The sequence below is a fragment of the Haemaphysalis longicornis genome, unplaced genomic scaffold (genome assembly GCF_048455015.1).
Source record: "Haemaphysalis longicornis isolate Haplotype H1 unplaced genomic scaffold, Haemaphysalis longicornis Haplotype H1 scaffold_2, whole genome shotgun sequence".
NCBI classification, from domain to species: domain Eukaryota; kingdom Metazoa; phylum Arthropoda; class Arachnida; order Ixodida; family Ixodidae; genus Haemaphysalis; species Haemaphysalis longicornis.
This window is the reverse complement of record NW_027526295.1, coordinates 13,132,317-13,152,842: the sequence shown is the minus strand read 5'-3', so window position 1 is coordinate 13,152,842 and position 20,526 is coordinate 13,132,317. Positions and strand designations below refer to the sequence as shown.

Genomic DNA, 20,526 nt, shown 5'->3' with positions numbered 1-20,526 from the left:
GGGTCACAATTAAATAGTTACAGCGGGGAAGGGGACCAAGACAAGACGAGGGGCCAAGCGTTGTGTGAGCGTAGCCACATCTTCCTGAAATACAATTATTAGGTTTAAGCCACACACTAAACCTAAAATCATCGTTACCTACCAATGGGTAGGTAACAACGCCATATTGTCGACGCCGCCGTCACGAAATCATCTGGCCCAGCTGGCAGCCACCTCACAACTCATCCCGCATGCGTTAAGCGGGAGATTGTTGTTCGAACAAGAGAAATGTAGCTGGCGACAAAATATTTACCGGGTTGTAAATATCAATCAGCAGATCAAACATCTCCCACGCTGGACCCCAGGTCTTACGAGCGCAACACCACGAAAAAAAAAACCTCTTCCCGCCCTGCCAAAGTCCAGCGAAGCTGTTGTAAACCACTTCACATGGTGATGTGGGAGTGTATGAAATCTGCCTCGTCGTCTGGGCTGGCTTTTCACTTGCACTCTGCCTCTCTGGCTGAAATGCCTAGTCTGACGCATGTACTCGCCCTCGAACGAAGTCAACCCCCTGTAAGGGTTGACTTCGGAGCATGGCGGCAGCTGGTTCTGTGGCCCACTGCGTGTACGTTTAGCAGAATGGCCGGTTGTAAAACCATTCGGTCCGTCGCACCGCCGGAGACAGGGGAGCTTGGAGCTGTCAACTGTGGTTATACAGCGGCCGATTTGTGGCGATAGTTCTCCCGTTGTTGGCCCGTCCACGCGCGGAGTGAGGGCGTGTAAGGGTGTTCGGGGTGGATGCGTGAGATGCGTTGCCTGCGACGGCCGCCGTATCCTGTGTTCCCAACGCGGTAATTCTGGCCCACATTCCAATTAACGTGGCATCGCCTGTCAACAGCGGAGAATCTTGGAGGCGCACCGGGTTTCGTTAAGGCGGATGGTTATGGGTCGCAGCTGCTGGGAATGGCTGTCCGGTCTTGGACGAGGCGTGCGAAAAGGTGATGCGGGCCGCGTTCGTAGAAGCTTGTCCCTGCCACTAGCACGTGCCTCCGCGGGTTTCTGAGGGTTTTCTGTATTTGTTTTGGTTGCTTTTGATCTTTTCCTTTTTTTCTGGTGAGAGAGAGTGACCGGGTTTTCAGGGTTATGCCGGACGTGGTTTAGGCTGGTCGTGGTAATCCATTCAATCAGGTCGCCAGGAGATACGGATTGGCCTGTGTATCGGGGGTGGAGCCTAAGTAACCCATTAAATCAGGAGACACGTGGTCTCGTGGTCGAATCCTCAAGGTTTAATGTGCAATGCATGGCTGGCGTATTGCCGGGCTAGCCAGGTTCGGCTATGGAGGATCTCACCACTTGGGCAGTCAGGGTCAGGGTCAGGGTCCGTCGCTGACGGGGTGCCGCGTGCACACAGTTTTAGCTGTCTGAGGACTCTCACGTTATTTCTTACTTCGTTAACTCTATCCTCAGTCTGTAAATATTCCGTATTTGTCTTTCGCTTCAATATACAGTTTTAAAAACTCTCACCAACTATAGTCGTCGTGGCATCAGTGTCGCGACCATCAGGCACCAACGCAGATCATCATCAAGAAACATCGAACCTACATTTACTCCCCCCTTTCGAGAGCAGGTGGAAACCTCATCTTTACCAGCAACACATGAGGGGGGCAGAGTTCCCATTGTTCACAGGCACGTTATCGCTCGTCATGCGGTTTCGAAGCTTATTTTGTAGTTTGTTGACACAAATACTGAGCTCTGTGCTGCACGCCTGATTAGCCTGGCGCATGCACTCGGCGTCTTCGCCGAGAGAGAGAGAGAGAGAGAGAGAAAAATATATTTTCATTTCTCCAGCAGAGGCTGATGTGCGGGCCTCGCTCCGTGGAAGGCATTACTAGTCCGGGATGCCTTGACTTCGGCTGGCCGTCCGTGCTCGGGTCACCAACGTAAGCTGGATATCCGGGCCCGGGCTGGCCAGGGAAGCCCTCCACTGCTGGAAGGTTGGGTTGGAAGGGGGGTGGGGGGCAAGTCTGGAGTTCATTGGCACTCCATATGATGTGGTAGAGGGTGCCAGGCTGGGGACAGGAGGCGCAGAGGGAAGGTTGTTGGGTGGAGAAGATGAGGTGGAGGCGGGTGGGATGTGGGTAGGTATTTGTCTGGAGACGCCGCCAAGTTGTAGCTTCCTCTCTGGATAGGCGCTAGTGTGGTGGTGGGAGGGTGCGGCGGCTGCGGAGGCTGCTTGTAATGGGAGAGAATCTCTGTGTAGCCGCTCAGTGGGTGGGGTTTATCTTGAGAGGGTAGACATTGGCCGCTCAGTGGGTGGGGTTTATCTTGAGAGGGTAGACATTGGCCACCATCGGCAATGGCTCGGTGTATCAAATCCGGGCTGCGGCATGAGCCACTTCATGAGCCCAGACGATGCAGATATCGGGGGTTGTCGAGCAGTTTTTATTTATTTATTTTATTTATTCATACTGTAAGCCAAATTAAAGGCTCATACAGGAGTGGTACAGTCCAAAAAATACGACACTTTAACAAATCTCTTCAAAGGTGTTAGCATAGGTGTTTAGCAAAGGTGTTAGCATAGGTGTTAGCAAAGGTGTTTTGGAGGATGAGTAGGGCTGATAATGAAATGGGGCCAATCTGGTAGTTTCGGCAGGCTGTCTGTGAATCGGTGAGGATAGTAACTGGCTGAGAGCGGGAAGTGGTGGCCATGGGGCAATGGCTATTTGTTCAGCGACATCGATTGAGGTTGCTGTAGTAGTAGCGGCATTGATGCATTGGCCAATATGTGTCACTACACAGGCTACGTGGCCGGCGCACGCAGGATAGGGGGTAGCATCGGTGTACAGGGCGCTGGGGTCGTTCCAGTATCGCGCAGTAAGGGCTCGAGCACGAGAATCCCGGCGGCCAATGTGGTAGTTTTCGCGCATATTTCAATGGATTGGGGCCACTCGGATGCAATCTCGCACGGCTAGAGGGATGCGTTTTTGTTGTTCCCTCGGGGGTATCGGGCGGTGTCCTAATGCTTGTCGACCTGTGGGAGTCAATTGCAGGCGCCGTAATTGAGCTGAATGATGGGCTTCTTGCAGCTCTTCCCACGTGTTGCGGACTCCCAAAGGAAGTAGTTTTCGGGTCGCAGTGGCAGTGGGGAGGCCAAGCGCAGTTTTGTACGCTTCCCGAATGATGATTTTGAGTCGAGCGTTTTCGGTTGTTTTGAGAGCGAGGTTTGGGGTTCCGTAGGTAATGCGGCTGATAAGCAATGCTTGCAATATCTGTAGGGTGTCGTGCTCTTTAAGGCCTCGACGGCGGTGGGAGATGCGTTGCAGAAGGTGCATCAGTTGCGACAGGGTTTTATGTAGAGGGGAAATTGTGTGCAGTCCAGAGGCGTTTTTGGGTATTGTGAGACCCAACACCCGCAGTTGCGGGACGTTGGGGACTGGCTGCCCTGCAATGGCCAGTTGATGTTCAGGTATACCTCGAGCAGATTTGTGAGAAGGCTGGGAGTGGAGCGTCAGCAAAGCCAATTTTTCGAGTGCGCACTGCAGGCCTCGTGTCTGGAGGTAGTGAAAGGTAATAGTAATCGATTTCTGCAAGGCGTCTTGCTGCTCTCCAATGGAACAAGTAGGCGTCCAGACGGTAAGGTCATCCGCATATAGTGCGTGTTTAATGTGGGGAATTGACTGCATTTGCGGTGAGAGGTCGTTCATGGCGATGTTGAATAACAGTGATGAGATGACCGACCCTTGCGGAGTACCTTTCGCTTGAATCGTGAACGCGGACAATCGAAGATATCCGATACCAATTGTCGCAGTACGGTCCGTTAAGAAGGCCTTGACGTAGTCATACATGCGCTGTCCACATCCGAGAGATGCGAGTCCTGCAAGTATTGACGAGTGTGAAACGTTATCGAAAGCACCCTTGATGTCCAGAGTGAGTATGCAGCGCTTGTGGGATGACGTGAGGAGATCAATAATGTCCGACTTAAGTTTGATTAAAATATCTTGCGTTGGCAGATGGGGTCGAAACCAAAACACGGTCATTGGGAACAGATCATTATCCCCAATGTGTACTACCAAGTGGTTATGCACTAAATGTTCATACAGTTTCCTCGCACACGATGTCAGTGAAATGGGGTAAAGGTTTGCTGGAGTCAGTGGTTTCTTAGGCTTTGGGATAAGAGTAATATCCGCGTGCCGCCAGAGTTGTGGTAGTGTACCCGCATTCCATTGTTTGTTGATGTACTCTGATAAAGCTTCAAGGGCGGCTGTATCGAGATTGCGCAAGCATTTGTTCTGGATGCGGTCTTTACCCGGTGTGGTATTGCGGGTGAGGTTGGGCACGACTGCCTCAATTTCTGGAAGGGTGAAGGGCGCATCGCGTTCAGCGTTTGGGGGGCCTGTGTAAGGAGCATGGGGCAGGCACAAGCCCCCGTTTGGTCGTGCCCATGGTTCCCTTAGCTCATCTAGAAGTTCTTGTTACGTGCCGGAAGATTTTTGAATGAGGCGGCGCAGTTGGTGAGCCGCTGCTGTTTTGGTTTCGTTGTTGCCCATTAGGGATCTGAGAAGATGCCAAGGTCGTCGCGTGCCTAGCGTTCTTTGGAGCTTTGTACGAAATTGATCCCAATTTTGCTGGCTAAGATGCTGGGCATATTCCACAGCCTCCTTGCTCAACTTAGCGATCCGTATGGGGAGGCGCCGATTGGTCCTCCGAGTATTCCATCGCTTGATTAGACCACGGCGGGCAGCCCAAAGATGATCGAGGTGGGCATCTACCACCAGGGTGTCAGGGGTCAGCGGGATTTCCTTTTTGAACTTCCGTGCTGTGTCTAGGATGGCAGCTGACCATTCTTCGATGTCATGAATATAATTGGGCAGGAGTGTCATGACGAAATTGTGTTCAATCCGTTAAGCGTGTAGTGCCAAGACGAGCTTTTGTAGCTTTAGTGTGAGGCAGCTGCAGGCTGATGATGTGGTGATCACTCCCTAATGTGTCTGGGAGGAATGTCAAATTGGGTCTGTAACATTTTAAGTTATAGCCAAGTCCGAGGAAGAGTCACGAGATACGCGGTTGCCAATACGGGTTGCACTGGGAGCATTGAATAGGTGCAGGTTATTTTGCCGTATGGCTTCGTAAACCTGCGTGCCCTTCTTGCTGTCCTTGGGGTAACCCCAGGTGGTGTGGTGGGATTTAAAAGCTCCTACAATTACCAGTACTTGGTCTTCGGTGCGTTGCCGCACGATGCGAATGAGTGGGAGTAACGTGGGGAGCAGTTGAGAGGGAGGACTCTGGATGTTCACAACAAAAGTGCTTTTAAGCTGGCGAGTGCCCGGGAGGAGTTCTACGAACACATAGTCTAAATCAGTGGGAAGAGTGTGAATTTTGGTGCGATTGCACTAATATGGCCGCTCGAGACCTGCTGGGCACTGCCTGGGTTTCTTGTTTACGACACGAAATTTTGCGACTAACGAGAGGCTAACAGCTTCACTGTAATATGCTTCGCAGGTTTCTCCGTGGCGTCACTAAAGGCTGCAGCCAATCGAGTCAGCGGCCTCAACTTCGGGGACACAAGAATTCCCGTCGTCCCCCTGTCGCAGGAGAGCGCTGAAAGGTTGGCCGAAGAAATCCGCCAGCTGGGGATTTTGTTGTAATGAATTCAGCCCTGTAAAACAAGAGCAACAGTACTTTGGCGGCTGGTTGTTTGCAAAAACTAAATGAAGGGCCATTAAAGTTGGAATAAAGTTCGAAGACACCTGTATGCTTCGATCTCGAGAAAACTGATGACACAGCATTCATGGCGTCATTGTGTTTTGCTTGATATGCTTTCAGTCAGTGTCAGTGGAAGCATGCTTCGTATTCAGAACTATCTCACCCTGCAAGACTTTCAACGTGCTTCTGGGTATGATTTATCAAGACCATACACAAAAAAGAATGGTGCCCCTCAAAATGGGATTTAAGTTGCACGCTTTTTAGTGTCTCATTGCTGCATGAATTCTTTCAAAAATATTTCCTTTGTTTTAAAGATTTCATGTAGGCGATAGTCACGTAAGATTTAAATCGTGCATCTTGTACATTTGCGAGAGGTAAGGGTAGCTTGGTGTGAGAGAGAGGGAACAATTTAATCATATCGAGCCCTGTTGGGCGAGACTGGCGGCCAGCAGCCGCAGCTTCTCAGCGACCTTGGCTGCTCTGTCCTTGAGGGCTTGTTGCGTCGTCAGGTGAGAGCAGCTCAGCGCCGTTTCCCATTGCTCCGGAGTTGTGATTGGGGGTAAGGGGTCGTCGGCGCAGGCCCACATGTGGTGCTGTACGGGGGCTTTTCGCGCCGCATGAGGTGCAGTTGGAAGAGGAGAATAGGGAGGGGTGAATACTGTGAAGGAGAGCTCTGTTAGGTAAATATTCTGTTTGTAGGAGTCGCCAAAGCCGTTCTTCCGTGTAGCTGAGTGAAGGGTGAGCGGGGGGCGGGAAGGTCATACGAGGCGAGAGAGGCCGTAATACGTAGCTATGCTCTCCTCCACCTCCTCCCCTCTAATTCAGAACTGGTCAAAATCAACTGCCTTATCCGCACAATATAGAAAGATTCATTCTAAAGCATAGTTTCATCAAAAAGAACACCAAGTGTTTGACTACTGGAACCAGTTCCACGGAAGGAGTACCAAAATAAGGCGTACTTCCACATTTATTGCTTGTTTTTTGGCTTAAATAACAGTGCTTTTTTCTTCGAAGCATGTATTGTTAACAAATTTATTGTACTCTAGTTGTTCAGTTGTGCAAGTGCACTGATTGCTGTATTTGTAAGCCATCTTAAGTCGTGTCTGGAAAAAACTAAGCTGGTGTCATTAGCATATACAATGAATTCAGTGTTGACTGCGTTAGTTACAATATCGAAAAACTTCAAAGCGCACAAACAAAGAGGACAAAGAGGAGGGACACACACACGCACTTACTCGCAACTACTGGTTTTATTAAAAAAAAACAAATTTATACATGAACACAAAACAGATTAAACAAACATTGTGCCGATTAGAGCGTGTACCTTCCCGTGAAGAATAATGGGTGATTTGCTTAAACACTTGTCATTATGTTCCCTGATAAAGTATGGCTCTTCCAATTCTCTGACAGTTTGATCATTATGCCTGTAAAGCACCTCTGTGTCACCAAACAACAGATGACACTTACACTTTTTGCAATGAGCAAGCAAATTGGCGCCTGTTGAATTTTTCACAGTTGACGCATGCTCATTCAAACGAATGTTTAAACAGTGTCCAGTTTGGCCCACATACACAGACTTGCATGATAACGGGATTCTGTAAACGACGCCAATCACACCACGAACAAAAGGCTGCGTATGGGGGACGCCACACTCGTTCGTCTTTTTCTTAGGCCAGGTCTTGTTGTTAACAATGCGGCAGAGACTGCCCACTTTTGTTTTTGCGGAGAACAACACCCTTACGTCGTATCGGGACCCTACGTTCTTCAAACCGTGCGACATTTTATGGACGTACGGGACTACAGCACATTTTCTTTCACGCCGGTCCTTCTCCTCCTCTGAAAATTTGCACTTTATCTGGCGCACAAGGCCACGTGGCCTTGTGGCTAGACCCCGCTCAAGGGCTATAGACCCCGCTCAAGCGCTATAACCCATTCCTGTTCGAGCAGTGAATGATTGCTGTCACTCTGCTCGAGTCCTGCACGGTTGCCTCGCCCGTCGGGGCGTTGTTCTTTGGCTTCGGCTGACCTCTCGCTATGAAGTAACCAGTTACGTTAGCCTACGGATTCTGGACTTCTTCACGGCTGGAACAGCGGTTGGCCGCTCGCTTCACACCACGCTACCGGAGGCGACGGAGCTCGGCTCGGGTCGGCCCTCCTGGTCGCAACACCACCTAATACTAACCTGTGCTTGTTTTCAATAGCTCAACTTAGGTAGGTGTCATGAAAGGAAAGAAATGTGGTCACGTTTCCTTGAGGGGGGCGGTATACCACAGAGCATATATCATAGCTACACTGCAGAGCGGCTATTTCATAATTATCGGTAATTTGAGAAATTTGTGCGACTTTTTCACACTGATAACTAGTTTTTGCTAACATCAGTACTCTACCGCTTTTTTCCCCTATTCGGTTTAAAAAGTGTGACGTATAAGAAGGTTGACTAAGGACTTCGCTGCTATCACGATACCACCTATCTGTAATCATTACAACGTCGAAGTGAATGTTGGAACTATCGAGAAGGGTGATAATTAAGTCGTCTTTGTTTCGTGCGGATCGGGCATTTAAGTGAAGGCATGAAAGGTTTGGTTTGTTCGAAATAACTGAGAAATCTGACAGAGTTTAGGAATCCATGTGCGCAGCATGGAAAAACTGTGGTGTGTGTTGTACTGCAAGATCTTGTTTAGGTCATGGATACATGTGATGTGAAGGATTTTGGACTTTTCGATCTTTCGTGCAAATATTTTTCCCACTGCCGCAAAAAGCGTCGCAGAGCCGCAGAAAGCAACGACCCAAAGCCTAGCAAGTCTGAACTACTCGTGATCGCACCGAAATGCACGGGAAAGACACCGCAGTGCGAAGCCGACCGTATCAAGATAGTCACCGCATCGGGGCAACACATCCCCGAAGTAACTAGACTCAAGGTTTTGGGCATGATCATTTGGAAGAACAACAGAAATGGTGAAACGCCTGCCAAGCTCAAAAGCAAGACGGCCGGGGCAATTCGCCTCATCCACTGTATTCCTTCGAGAAGAACGGGTATGAAGGAGGACAACCTCGTGGGACTCGTCCAGGCCTTAGTCATCAGACACATTGCGTACGTGGCCGCGTACCATAACTGGAGGGTCATGAAGCGGGCCAAGATCAATACTCGTATGTAAGGCTTCCAAATCGGCACTGGGCCTCACGAAAACCACGAGCACGGCGCGCTTACTACAGGTGGGAGTGCACAACACCCTGGGGTAGGAGGAGGTGAAACTTTATTTACACCAGCAAAGAGCTCAAAAAGGTGTGCCCCTCCCCTCAGTCAGCCAGAATCCCTTGAGATTCGGCGGCTTCTAGGGCGAGACCGATGACTTTTCTCTGAGTACTGGAGGCCTGCCTGAGTAGCAGGGCCTCACAGGATGCGGCATTTCTGTGAGGTTTTTTGTAGGAAGGACACGTCCAGACCATGCGAGCGAGTTCCGCTATACCCTGACAATTTTTACATTTTCAGTCGGATACTTTGGGGTGCCATTTACGGTACAATACGGGGTTTGGGAAGACCCCGTCATTAACCTTCTCCAGTATATCTCCTCTTTCCTTCTGAGGTGCGGGTAAGCAGGGGGTAGTATTTTCCTCGCAAGTCGATGTATTCCACTATTTCATGGAAGTTTCCTAGCCCGTCGTCTGTACTCGGGAGTAGCTCCGCGTACGGAGGAACCAAGTCTGTCTCGGTGGCAGCGGCGATCGTACGGACTGTCCGACCTCGGGCGGTCGCATGGGCCTTTTCATTCCCGACGAGCCCCTATGAGCTGGTGCCCACACTAATATTGCCTGTTCCATGGGCGCCTTTGCGTTCGCGAGGATCATCCATGCGACATCGGAGATCCTGCCTTGATCAAAATTTCTGATGCCGGACTTCGAGTCGCTCACGATCGTTTTCATTCCTGATTGAGTCATCGCCAGAGCGATGGCTGAATCTTTTGCCTCTGTACGTCTTTGCACAGTACCGTGCAGCACGAGACGGTGACCCCGTTTTCCGTAACAGCAACTGCCGCGAAATCTCTTTTCGTTTAATATTTCGCCGCGTCTGTGTACAGGAAGTCAGTCCTGCCACCATACCTAATTTACAGGGCTATGGCTCCACTTTTGCGTCTAGCCTCGTGATGCGACGGGCTGATGTTTCTTGGCAGGGTTTACACAATACGTTTTTCCCTGAGCTGCTTGGTCAGCTCTATACTGTATTTGACAATTTCACCTGTCTGGTATCCCAGACGCTCTAATATTCTCCGAGCCGTCTTGCTGCTCAGCAGCTGTTGTACCGACGCATTTATTGTTGTACCGACGAGCTGTTGTACCGCCTCAGTGAATTTGTCGATAGTGTTAGGTATACACCCAAACTCAGTACCTTGGCCGTCGTGGTGTTTGGGCGAAGACATAGCGCACATTTCATGCCCTTTCTAATTTAATATTAGGCTTACTTTTTCTGCCTTGTTTGAGTCACGAAGGGAGCTCCGAAGACTTCCCTGCTAATGCCAAAGGCTTGGCATGACTTAAAAACAGCAGTGTGACAACAATTCATAGCAATAACGGAATTTGCCTTGGGCCCAAACAACGGCTAGACATTCTTTCACGGTTGTTGAATTGTTTATCTACGGCCCAGACAGAGACCTACTTGCGTAAGTAACCACTCTCTCGACGCCATCCTGTAGCCGTCAACTCTATTAACCCAGTTATAGTAACAAAATAACTAGAAGAATACAAATGTTACAGTAATTTAATTAAACTAACACCTAGCCTACTTACAAGGAGGAAGATTGTCTACGAATCTGACAATATTAAGGTTATTAAGCCATTAGACCTGGGCTAGCCACAAGGCTCACCACTTAGCCCACTTTACTGGAATATCACCATAGCTGACTTACTAGGTAAAGAACTCCCATATGAAACCCACATCTAAGCTTTCGCAGATGATATAGTAATCATCGTTCAGTTTAAATCAAGAAAAGATGCAGAAGAGAAAACAAACAGAGTATTAAAAACAACTAATGACTGGGCTGTAAGCAAACGAATAACCATAAATAACGACAAATCACAAGCAATGATAATAGGAAAACAGTATGAAACCAATCCACTTATACCCCAAATGGGTTCAAGCAGAATAAGAACAGTCAACGAAATGAAATTACTCGGTGTAATAATAGATAATAAGTTGACATTTTTACCTCATCTAAAATATCTAAAAGGAAAAATAGCTAAGCTAACATACAACCTGAACAGGACGCTAAACGACGACAAGAGTTCAAAAAGAGAATTAGTGCGAGTTATGTATAAGAGCGGCATTGAAAGAATCGTTACCTACGCAGCACCGGTGTGGTACACTCGGAAGGTAACTATTTTAAGGAAACTACAGGCGATCCAAAGGTTACCGTTACGAATGATAACGAAAGCTTTTAAAAGAACATTAAACCTGTCCTTAAACATTATGGCGAAAATCTCGCCAGTGTATCTAACAATTGAAAAAAAAATTGAACAGTATGGAGTACTAAAAGAGGGTAAAACATTTTCATGTGACGACAAGCTATACACAAGTAATCAAATCATGAAAAAATACGAACTCTGGACAGATCACCAAGTAAATAAAAGCGGTATTATAATCACTCCCACAGAAGAAACAAGAACAACATATATGGATGGTTCAAAGACAGAAAAAGAAGTAGGAGCAGCGTTTGTAATATTTAACAATAACAACCAAATAGTAAGAACGGAAAAATTTAAGCTTCCAGAATACAGTTCCAACTACCAAGCTGAACTTATAGCCATTAAAAAGGCAATAGGATTTAGAATAACAAACAAAGCAAACAATAGCCATCAACTATTTACCGATAGTTGGTCGGTACTCCAAGCACTAAAAAACCCACTTAACACAAATCCAATAATTAACGAATTAAAGCTAGTCCTTAGAGAGAATGCAGCAGTAAGTATAAAACTCAGTTATGTAAAACCACACAGCTCCTCAATAGGCAATAACTTTGCAGATGAATTGGCGAAAGATGCCGCAAGAAACGGAGAACCATCTTTTGTTCCAATAACACAATCATTCATTTCGAAACATTTATGTACCAAGTTAAACCAGGAGTGAAATAAGGTGTGGAATAAAGATGGCAAAGCAAGTTATACTTATAGGTTGATTAAGAACGTAAATCTTATTCGGGACCACTTTCCTACAAACTTCTACTCTTCCCAAGCCCTGACAGGGCATGGTAGATTCCCGTTTTATTTTTCAAGATTCAGAATAACTCAGGCATCTACATGCAAGTGTAGCAAGGATACAGATAACTTTGATCATTATCCAACAGAATGCCCACTCTTAATAAATGAAAGGAAAAGACTCGTTAAAAAAACTAGGAGAGCACTTGGAGAACAGAAAACCGGAAATAATTAAGGAAGAGGAAACAAGATTAATTTTAGCAGAGATGGTTTTAAAAATTATTGAATTCATTCTACAAGCATCAGAATAGGCCAAACATAACCAACACGATCAATCACGACAATATAAAAGATGGCATATGATAAGGGGATGGAGCAGAAAGGCCATGTTAGTGAGGCTTCCTCCGCCCACATCTCCAGTCATTCCCTTCTTACACCATAACAACACTAGGAAACCAAGCAGAACACGAACAACACACAATCACAAACCATCAGGCGTAACAGATCTCTATACCCGGTCAAGTCAGGTCACGAACAAATCATGAAGAAGAAGATCAACAAACCAAGATCAAAGAATCAAGAATCAAGTAAAGTTCGAGAACAAGAACAAACAAGACAAAACGTCTACCAAGGATCCAAGTCGACAGTGATCAATTTTTAGAACGAAGTGTTCTTAAGGTTTATTGTTTGTTATTTTTCTTTTAATACTTCTAGATTTGTCTTATTTTTGGTTTCAAACAAGGAAATTTTCCTTTCGTGTTAAAAAAAAGCCCGCTGATAGTTTTCCCGTTGCCGGGCGGTGGACGCTGATCTATCTTCTCTTCCACATTACTCCTTCCTTTTCCTGCCCCATCCACCTTTGTACCACTACCTCAACCCATATTTCTACCCCCTCCCCACCCTTTTCTCTCCCTGCGATACAAATGTGGTGCAGGCTGGGAACCTCTTTCCCTCTCACAGTCACCTCACCTCACATCCTGTAGCTGTGTGAGAACGGCTTGTATGAGAGCCTCTTCGTCGAAGTGGGCTAGGACGGGTGGTGTCTGTAGGCGGTGTCTAAGTTCGTGTAAAGTTGGTCCACTGCTTGTCGGTCGGCTGCTTGCCGGTCCACTGGAAAACATCGTCATCCCGGGTGAGGTGAGTAAGTGGGGCCGCTATTTGGGAAGTTTGCGATAAAGCGCCCGTAGTAGGAGCAGAGTCCCAAAACCGTCGAACAACAGTTTTAGCAACCGGAGTGGGAAACTTGGAAACAGCTGCAATTTTATCGGGATCTGGACGAACTCCATCACGGCTGACGACGTGCCCTAGAAAGCGTAGTTCCTTGAATCCGAAATGGCATTTTTCTCGCTCCAGTGTGAGTCCGGCGGACCGTATAGCCTGTGCGGACAACCGCTTGACATGCTCTTCCAACGTCGGTGAATATACCACCACATCATACTGATACATCAGACATGTTTCCCATTTCAGCCCGGACAAAACTTTCCAATTGGCGTCATTACATGACCCCCTGCGGAAGGGAGCTGGGATCCAGTTCATGGGGTTGTTACTTTCCGCAGGCGATCTGCAAGTTGTTTGCTCAGGATTGAATAATCGGCGCCGGTGCCCACTAAAGCAACTATGGGGTGCCCGTTGCCGCATACGGAATGGCCCGTGCTCACCTCTTCATGGGGATTCGTCGGTGGATCGCATCACGGCGCTGATGGAGGGTCATTAGGAATTCGGCCGCCGGCAGCCTTCCCTGAGGTTGCTGCTTCTAGTTTCCCCGAAGGCGGCTCGTCGACCCTGCTCCTCGTGTCTCGCTGTGGCGATAGGGTGAACTGGGACGAGCCGGCGACGTAGAGCGGGACCGATGAGGGTTCGGCGCGTTGGTTTGCCTATTAGCCAGGTAATCTTCATTTGCTCCTGGTCGTTCTCCAACGCGCGGGCACCGAGCAGCAGGCGAGAATCCCGGCATCCCTATCTCGCGGTACGAGCATCCACGGATGACGTGGCCTGGTTCTCCACAATGGTAACACAAGGGGAGGTTGTGCGCGGTGCGCCACACGTCGATCTTGTGGACCGGAGTACGAAAGGTAGGCCGTGGGGAAGGCATGAAGTCAGCTGGCGGCTCCTGATGTGGCGCTGCAGGGACGAAGTGGCGGCGGAGAGCCCCTGCATAGGCTACTTGGGGTGCTTCTACATTGTGTTCCGGGGGAACACGTGTCTGTCGGAATTCCTCCCGTACGATTTCGGCGATCGAAGAGGCGGAAGTGATTGCCGGCTCTGGGGAGCTAACTTTATATTCCCCCAGTTCTGCCTGTACGATGGTCCAAACAAGGCCACCCAGGTCCCTCTCGTTGACGGTGGACAACATTTTAACATTGACCGATGCCTGGTTCGTAAGCCTGCTGTATTGGCGAGACCGGTCTTCAAGGGCGCGTTCAATGGCAGTGGCTTCCTTGACTGCACTGTGAGTGGAGGATCCAGCACCAGTCCGGCGAAAAGCTGCTCTTTTACCCCATGCATCAGTTAGCGCAACTTTTTAGCATCGGCCATCGCAGGATCAGCCCGCTCGAACAGACGTGCCATATCTTCGGCAAACATGGCAACATACGTTTGGGTTTCGGATGCGGGAGTCGAGCAAACGCATCGCGTGGGGACGCTGGTCCGTTCCCGAAAACGTCTCGAGAAGTTGTTCACGGAATTCTCCCGACGTCCGCATATTCACCTCGTTATTTAGGAACCGGGTCTGTTAGCCGTCGTCAAGAGAGGAGTACACGTTACGAAGTTTGTGTATACTGTCCCACTGGTTGAACCTGGCGACTCATTCAAATTGGTCCAACTAGTCTTCTACATCCTCGAAGGCCTTCCCGTTAAAGCAGCTGGGGGCACGTGGCTGATAGAAGGTCACCTGTGCTGCATTGGCTGACGCCATCGCGTGGGGGCCACGAGCATGGCGTGTTCCAGGCAGAGCTCTGAACTCGGGAGCTAAGCCTAACAGGCACCGGCTAGAGCGATAAACTGGTGTGCCATGAAAGCAGGCCTTTCGGGGCTGGACAGACCAGAGGCAAGAGTGGTCTTCGATATTAGGTGCTTACCCCGCACCCCCACCTGTGCCACGTAGCAAGAATGAGGATGAAGCAGTCCATTTGAGTCAAGGTAATTTATTAAGGCGAACTTGTACAACTCAGCGATGAAGTACCTCGCTCCAGCACACCACGCGCTGGACTGACGTTCTTGTTCGCCCAGGTCGCTGCACGTACTCTCTGCACAACTGCCCGAGACACTCTCCTCCTCCTCGTCGTCGTCAGTCCGGCAGCACGCGCTGAAGAGAAGTGGCTGGAAGCTTTTGCTTCGTCGTCGTCGTCTCCAAGCTTAGAGGAAGTACACGACTATATGTTCCAAATTTATCTCTTTATTCTTCCAGTGCTGCCGTAGCTCGCACCTTATTCGAGGTTCAATGGACACAATGCGCGCTTGCTTAGTTCTGTACTCAGGAATACTCAGTTTCAGTCTCGGTTTTGCAAATGTTACCATGGATTCAAAACCGAACGTGTCAAACATCTCTGCTTCAATATTGCTGGTGGTTTCAAGTTGTCAGTTGATCTGGGCCAAATAAGCATTTTGTTGCGTCAAAATCTTTAAAAGATCAGTCAACCCACGTATATGTGGTTGCTCGATGGGGAGGAAGTCTTCAACCAATGAGAGCTTGATTCTGGGCTAGTTGGTACATTATTTCTTGTAAAAACACTGCACTAAATTGAAATTAACGAACACGAAGAACGGAGGAAGACAAGATGCACACTTACGAAAGCGCAACTATCAACTGGCCTTTATTTTCCGGCCATATCGGAAAGCATTGGAAACATAAACATGGAAACACCACCACACAAAACCACCACACCAAAGTTAAGTTAAGTTCTTCGTCGTTGTTATCGTCACCTTGGTAGTTGTTATCGGCCACGTGCGCTCGTCTTCCTCTCTCTCTGGCTCACTGTCACACGGGCAACATCTTTCTGCAGAAGGTGAATTTCCTTGTTTTTACAGCAAAGCAGTATATGTCCAACCCTCCCAGTTTTTCATTCCGGTGTCATCGATTTACTCGGCCCCGCTCCGGTATTCCCCCTAACCACCGCTGACACCTCTTTCACAACTATTTTCCCCCTCGCCTCCATCGATGACCCTTTAGCAAGATGCGCAGTCCGCAGCTAACGGCGGTAGTGCGGTTATCAGATGAGCAGCAGGAGGAGGAGGAAAACGTTTATTCAGAAAAATGGAGAGGGGAGGGGAGAGAAAGAGTTAGGAGCGGTGGGTAGCCATCCGCCGCCGCCTTCGCCCGAGAGATCAGGGCTTCCTGGTCCTCGAGCTGGCAACTGCGCACGGTTGGCCGGAAGCGGCGCGGGCAGTCCTTGCCTGCTGTGGTGTGCGGTAGTGAGCAGAGTTTGCACGTTGGTTGGCACGCATGGCCCTTGGCTGGCGAGGATTGGCCACAGTCTGGACACTTGGAGTCCTCAGGTTGGGGACACACGTCCATGCGATGCCCAAGTTCACCACACACGCGGCAAACTTTCGCACACCGGCGAAATGGTCGGCAACGGTGGAGGACGCTGCCCACCTTCACGTAGAAGGGCACGTGGTTACCTTGGAAAGTCAGAAGCACCGATCCAGTCTGACCCATGAATCGTGAGTGGATGAGGGCCGGCTCATTTCCTAGAAGATAGTTGTGGAGGATTGAGTCGGTAATGGTGGCTTCCAGACCGTGGATGATACCCCGGCAGGTGCCGGGTGGAAGCTTCATATAGGCGGCAAATTCGCAAAGTCCTGTTGAGATCTGAAGCGTTTGTATGTTGCTGAGTGTGATGGCAAGGTCAGGGTCGGGCGTACTTGCGACGATCACATTCTGAGTCGGTTGCACAAGGAGGGTAACTTTCTTATAGAAGGACGGCAGGTCGAGCTCACATTTGGCTGCAAAAGCTTCGGTGAGTGGTGTGGTGGTCAGTCGAGCGAGGTTGAGCCCGGCGCGCGGTCGGTAGATGATCGTGTAGTTGCTTGTTGGGAGTCTTGGTGGCGGATCCCAGGCCACCGTCTTGGAGGGCGGCGTGGCAGGTGGTCGGCGCACATGGGCGATCGGGCTTGTTTGCGCGGCCGGGACGTTGGTTGGCTTGCGTTTTTTGATGTGCTGGATCCACGGGTTGTCAGGGTGAATGGTGCGTCCACTGAGCTGATCGAATTCCATGTCGGCCATGTGGGGTGCGGGCTGTGATAGCACTTTGCACATGGTCACCTGGCGGCGGCTCGGTTGTTGTTTCAAAGAGCTAGGCCTACAAAGTAGGCCTAGCGGGCGCTGCGCGCTGGCTGTTTCCCGTGGCCGACAATCTGGGCTTTCGAGGTCCGATTTGTCTCACCTTGGTGTCAGATGAGACGTCTGAAAGTCCGGCGCTCGATATTAGTGGTCGTTTAGTCAGCGCTAGTGCAGCTTCGCTGTTTGGGAGGCATAAAGCGCGAGCCGAAGCGAAGCTCCTCTGGCTGCGTCAGCCCCCTGGTGGCGAATCTCCTTATCAGATGATTGCAAAAAATAAACAGAAGCGCGGATGGGCGTAAAAAATGCACTGCCGATTACTACACTCCGTAATATGAAATTTGTGCGCAGCGCGAGCTGCAGTCTTCTCGGTCACGGCGCATTTCTGCTGCATATCAATAAGTGTTCGCGTGATCAGTGAACCTATGGCGGCGTGCGCCACTCTGCCGACACCTCGCAGTGCGCCGCCGCTGCCGGGCAGCATGTTGCAAATCGTGTTTGAACCTCCTGCGCAAATGTCACGTGGTTCGGATTAGCCCTGCACAAGGGAGAAGTGAGCATGTTGTTGCATATCGTGTTTGAACCTCCCGCACAAACGTCACGTGGTTTGGATTAGCGGAGAATAGAACAACGTCTGGGAAAAGTGTCTGGGGGAAGGTGCTCCTTGGTGGCGACCTATGAAACGTGTGAGGAAAAGGCACTGAGAGAGATGACGCCGTAGCCGCACGTGTCGTACTCTACTTCCCTCTTCGGTAGATGCTCCTCTCCGTTTTATTTTCTTTCGTCGCTGCCGGGTTCACTCACTCGGTTACGCGGATATAAACAGACGCCGCTCCCACAAAGCCTGCGTAACGGCTGCGAAAGAGCTGCCCCCTAAAACAACCGAAACCCGCCGACGCCGTTTCTACTCAAATTTACACCCTCAAGTAGCTGCGAATCCCTCACGGTAGAAGACAAACTTCCCGAGTTGGAACGCCAGCTTGAGCCCATATTTCTGGTTCAGCTTGGAAGGCCTTCCGAGCGACATTTTCGCCGGTGTCTTTCACGCCTAAGTATGCACCATCACCGGTTGCCGGTTTATCCGTGCACTGTTTGCAGGTTGAATAGGGGGGTCGTGCACACACAGCTAGGCTTCACGCCGCTACCGATGAAATGCCAGTTGGGCTGGTGGGAGATTTAGATGTCGAAATTACATGGCTCAATGCGCTTAGCCGGCTGTCAAGTCAAATCAAATCAAATCCTAGATCGTGTGCTTCGGATGTGGGTAGATGAAAAACACAGACATCTTAGACACAGTATGGTGCCTATGATGGGAAAGGGAAACGGACAGCCACATGTTTGTTCGCGAGAATAGAGCTGAAGGGCTTCCAGGTTTTCAATCGCTATGGGACAGATGCATGCGGTTCATTTTGAGGAAGAAGAGCAAGAATTGAAGCGTTGGCCTGAACACAAGCGCGAACTGGCGGAAAAGCATCGGAAAGCTGCTGCGGCCGCCGTCACCACCGCAAGTTCAGCTGGTCGAGTAGCGGTGAATCCCTCCAGGATAAACAGCAATTTTCGGGTTTGGAACGCCGGTGTGAGCCGTTATCACTTCATCAGAGGGCTTTCAGGAGATATTTTTGACCGCGTGTGTGACTTGTAAGCACGCGCACGTGACCGTTTGCCGGTTTACGCGCGCACAGATTTGTAGTGGAGAATACGGAGAGGGACGAGGGGGTGTGCACGCGCAGCTATTGGTTTCATGTTTGTGCTGATGGATGGGATGTCCATTGTACTGGTGATAGGCTTAAACGCGGATGTTAAACGGCCCAATGGGACTTTTCCACAGTCCTTAGTGGTTGAGCAGATTGTGTTTCTGTGTTTCACAAACAGTACGACGTTTACGACGCGGGAGGGACACAGAAAGCTTCATGTTTGTCTGCAAGAAAGCTTGGGTCCTTCAGAGGTTCATTAAGCTAACTGGCTATGGAGTATGCTTCATCGCAATTTACAACAAACGTGTTTTGCTTCGTGCAGTCTGTGCACTGCATCCAGCTTTGCAGGTCATCCATCTTCACAGAGTGGAAGGGCACCAATTTTTTTAGAAGCACCGATGGCTGTCTGATGCATGCGCCATGGCTCCCCAATGCCATACTGAAGGCTTGTGAGGAAGGCTCATCCTCCCTGGTCGTCCTTCTGTGCGAGCGTGCCAATAATGTTTTTATATTGACCTGGGGTTCGCATTTGCATCCGGCATTTGGCCGATCACTGCAAAAAATGCAAATGCGAACCCCAATTCAATGAAACAACAGTACTGGCACGCTCCCACAGCAGGACGACCAGGGAGGTTATAGAAGCCTTCAGTATGGCATTGGGGAGCCACGGCGCATGCGTCAGCCAGCCATCGGTGCTTCTAAAAAAAAATTCCCCGCATTTCCCCGTGGGGAAGAATGTGAAAGTGCGAATGCACGAGTTGAATTTGCGCGGTTCGGTAATGTTCGCGAAAGAGAGATCACACACACACACACAACTACAAAGAAAGAAAGATGCATTTATTCACAGACACCTATTTGTGTTGTCGTTGTACTTGATTGCTAGAGCGGATCTCAGCTTTGAAATTTCGTGTCAGTACTCCTTTAAGCGGGTGCATTAGCCCTTCTCACGCCCGATTCCTGGCCAATCCCCACGTGGGTATGTGCCATGTCAGCAGGAACAACAAGAATGAGCCATGGGGACGCGGCCAGGCAGCGCGCGCCCATCTCCCCCCTTGCTAGGGAAGACGAGGAGCGCGCGCACCCGCAGCTGTTGCTATGCGGACTACGGCGGCGGACGATTCAGGCTCGCTTAAGAAGTGCATTCGCACTTAAAACAAGGAAATTCACCTTCTGCAGAAAGGTGTTGCCCATGTGACAGTGACCCAGAGGGAGAGGAAGACGAGCGCACGTGGCCAGCTGTGAGTGAGACAGTGCAAAAAAGAGGTGACGATAACAACTGATTGATTCTGGGGTTTAACGCGCCGACGCAACGCAGGCGATGAGGCGCGCCGTAGTGGAGGGCTCCGGATTAATTTTGACCACCTGGGGATCTTTATCGTGCGCCGAAATCTCGTACACACGGGCGTTTTTGCTTTTCGCCTCCATCAGAAAATCGGCCGCCGCGGCCGGGAATCGAACCCGCGACCTCGTGCTCAGCAGCGCAACGGTGACGATAGCAACTATGAAGAACTTAACACAGATATGGTTTTGTGTGGTGGTTTTGAATGTTTCTGTTTCTATGTTTATGTTTCCAATGTTTTCCGATAGGGTCAGAAAATAAAGGCCAGTTGATAGCTGGCTTTCGTAAGTCTGCATCTTGTGTTCCGCCGTCCTTCGTCTTCGTTAATTTGAATTTAGCGCAGTGTT

General features: G+C 49.7%; 1 protein-coding gene across 2 annotated transcripts in view; it reads left to right on the top strand.

Moving 5' to 3' along the window:
- LOC144168756 (N-acetylneuraminate lyase-like) overlaps positions 1-5,764 on the top strand; it is a 67,983-nt gene extending 62,219 nt beyond the window's left edge. Inside the window, exon 11 of one of the 2 annotated variants that reach the window (XM_077697717.1) lies at positions 5,479-5,764. In XM_077697717.1, coding sequence (XP_077553843.1) covers positions 5,479-5,624 — 146 coding nt within the window. In that variant the 3' untranslated portion in view covers positions 5,625-5,764. Of the gene's footprint in view, positions 1-1,827; positions 1,887-5,478 lie in introns of those variants that run through there. The other variant, XM_077697718.1, reaches the window with a different exon arrangement.
- The last annotated feature ends 14,762 nt before the right edge of the window (positions 5,765-20,526 follow it).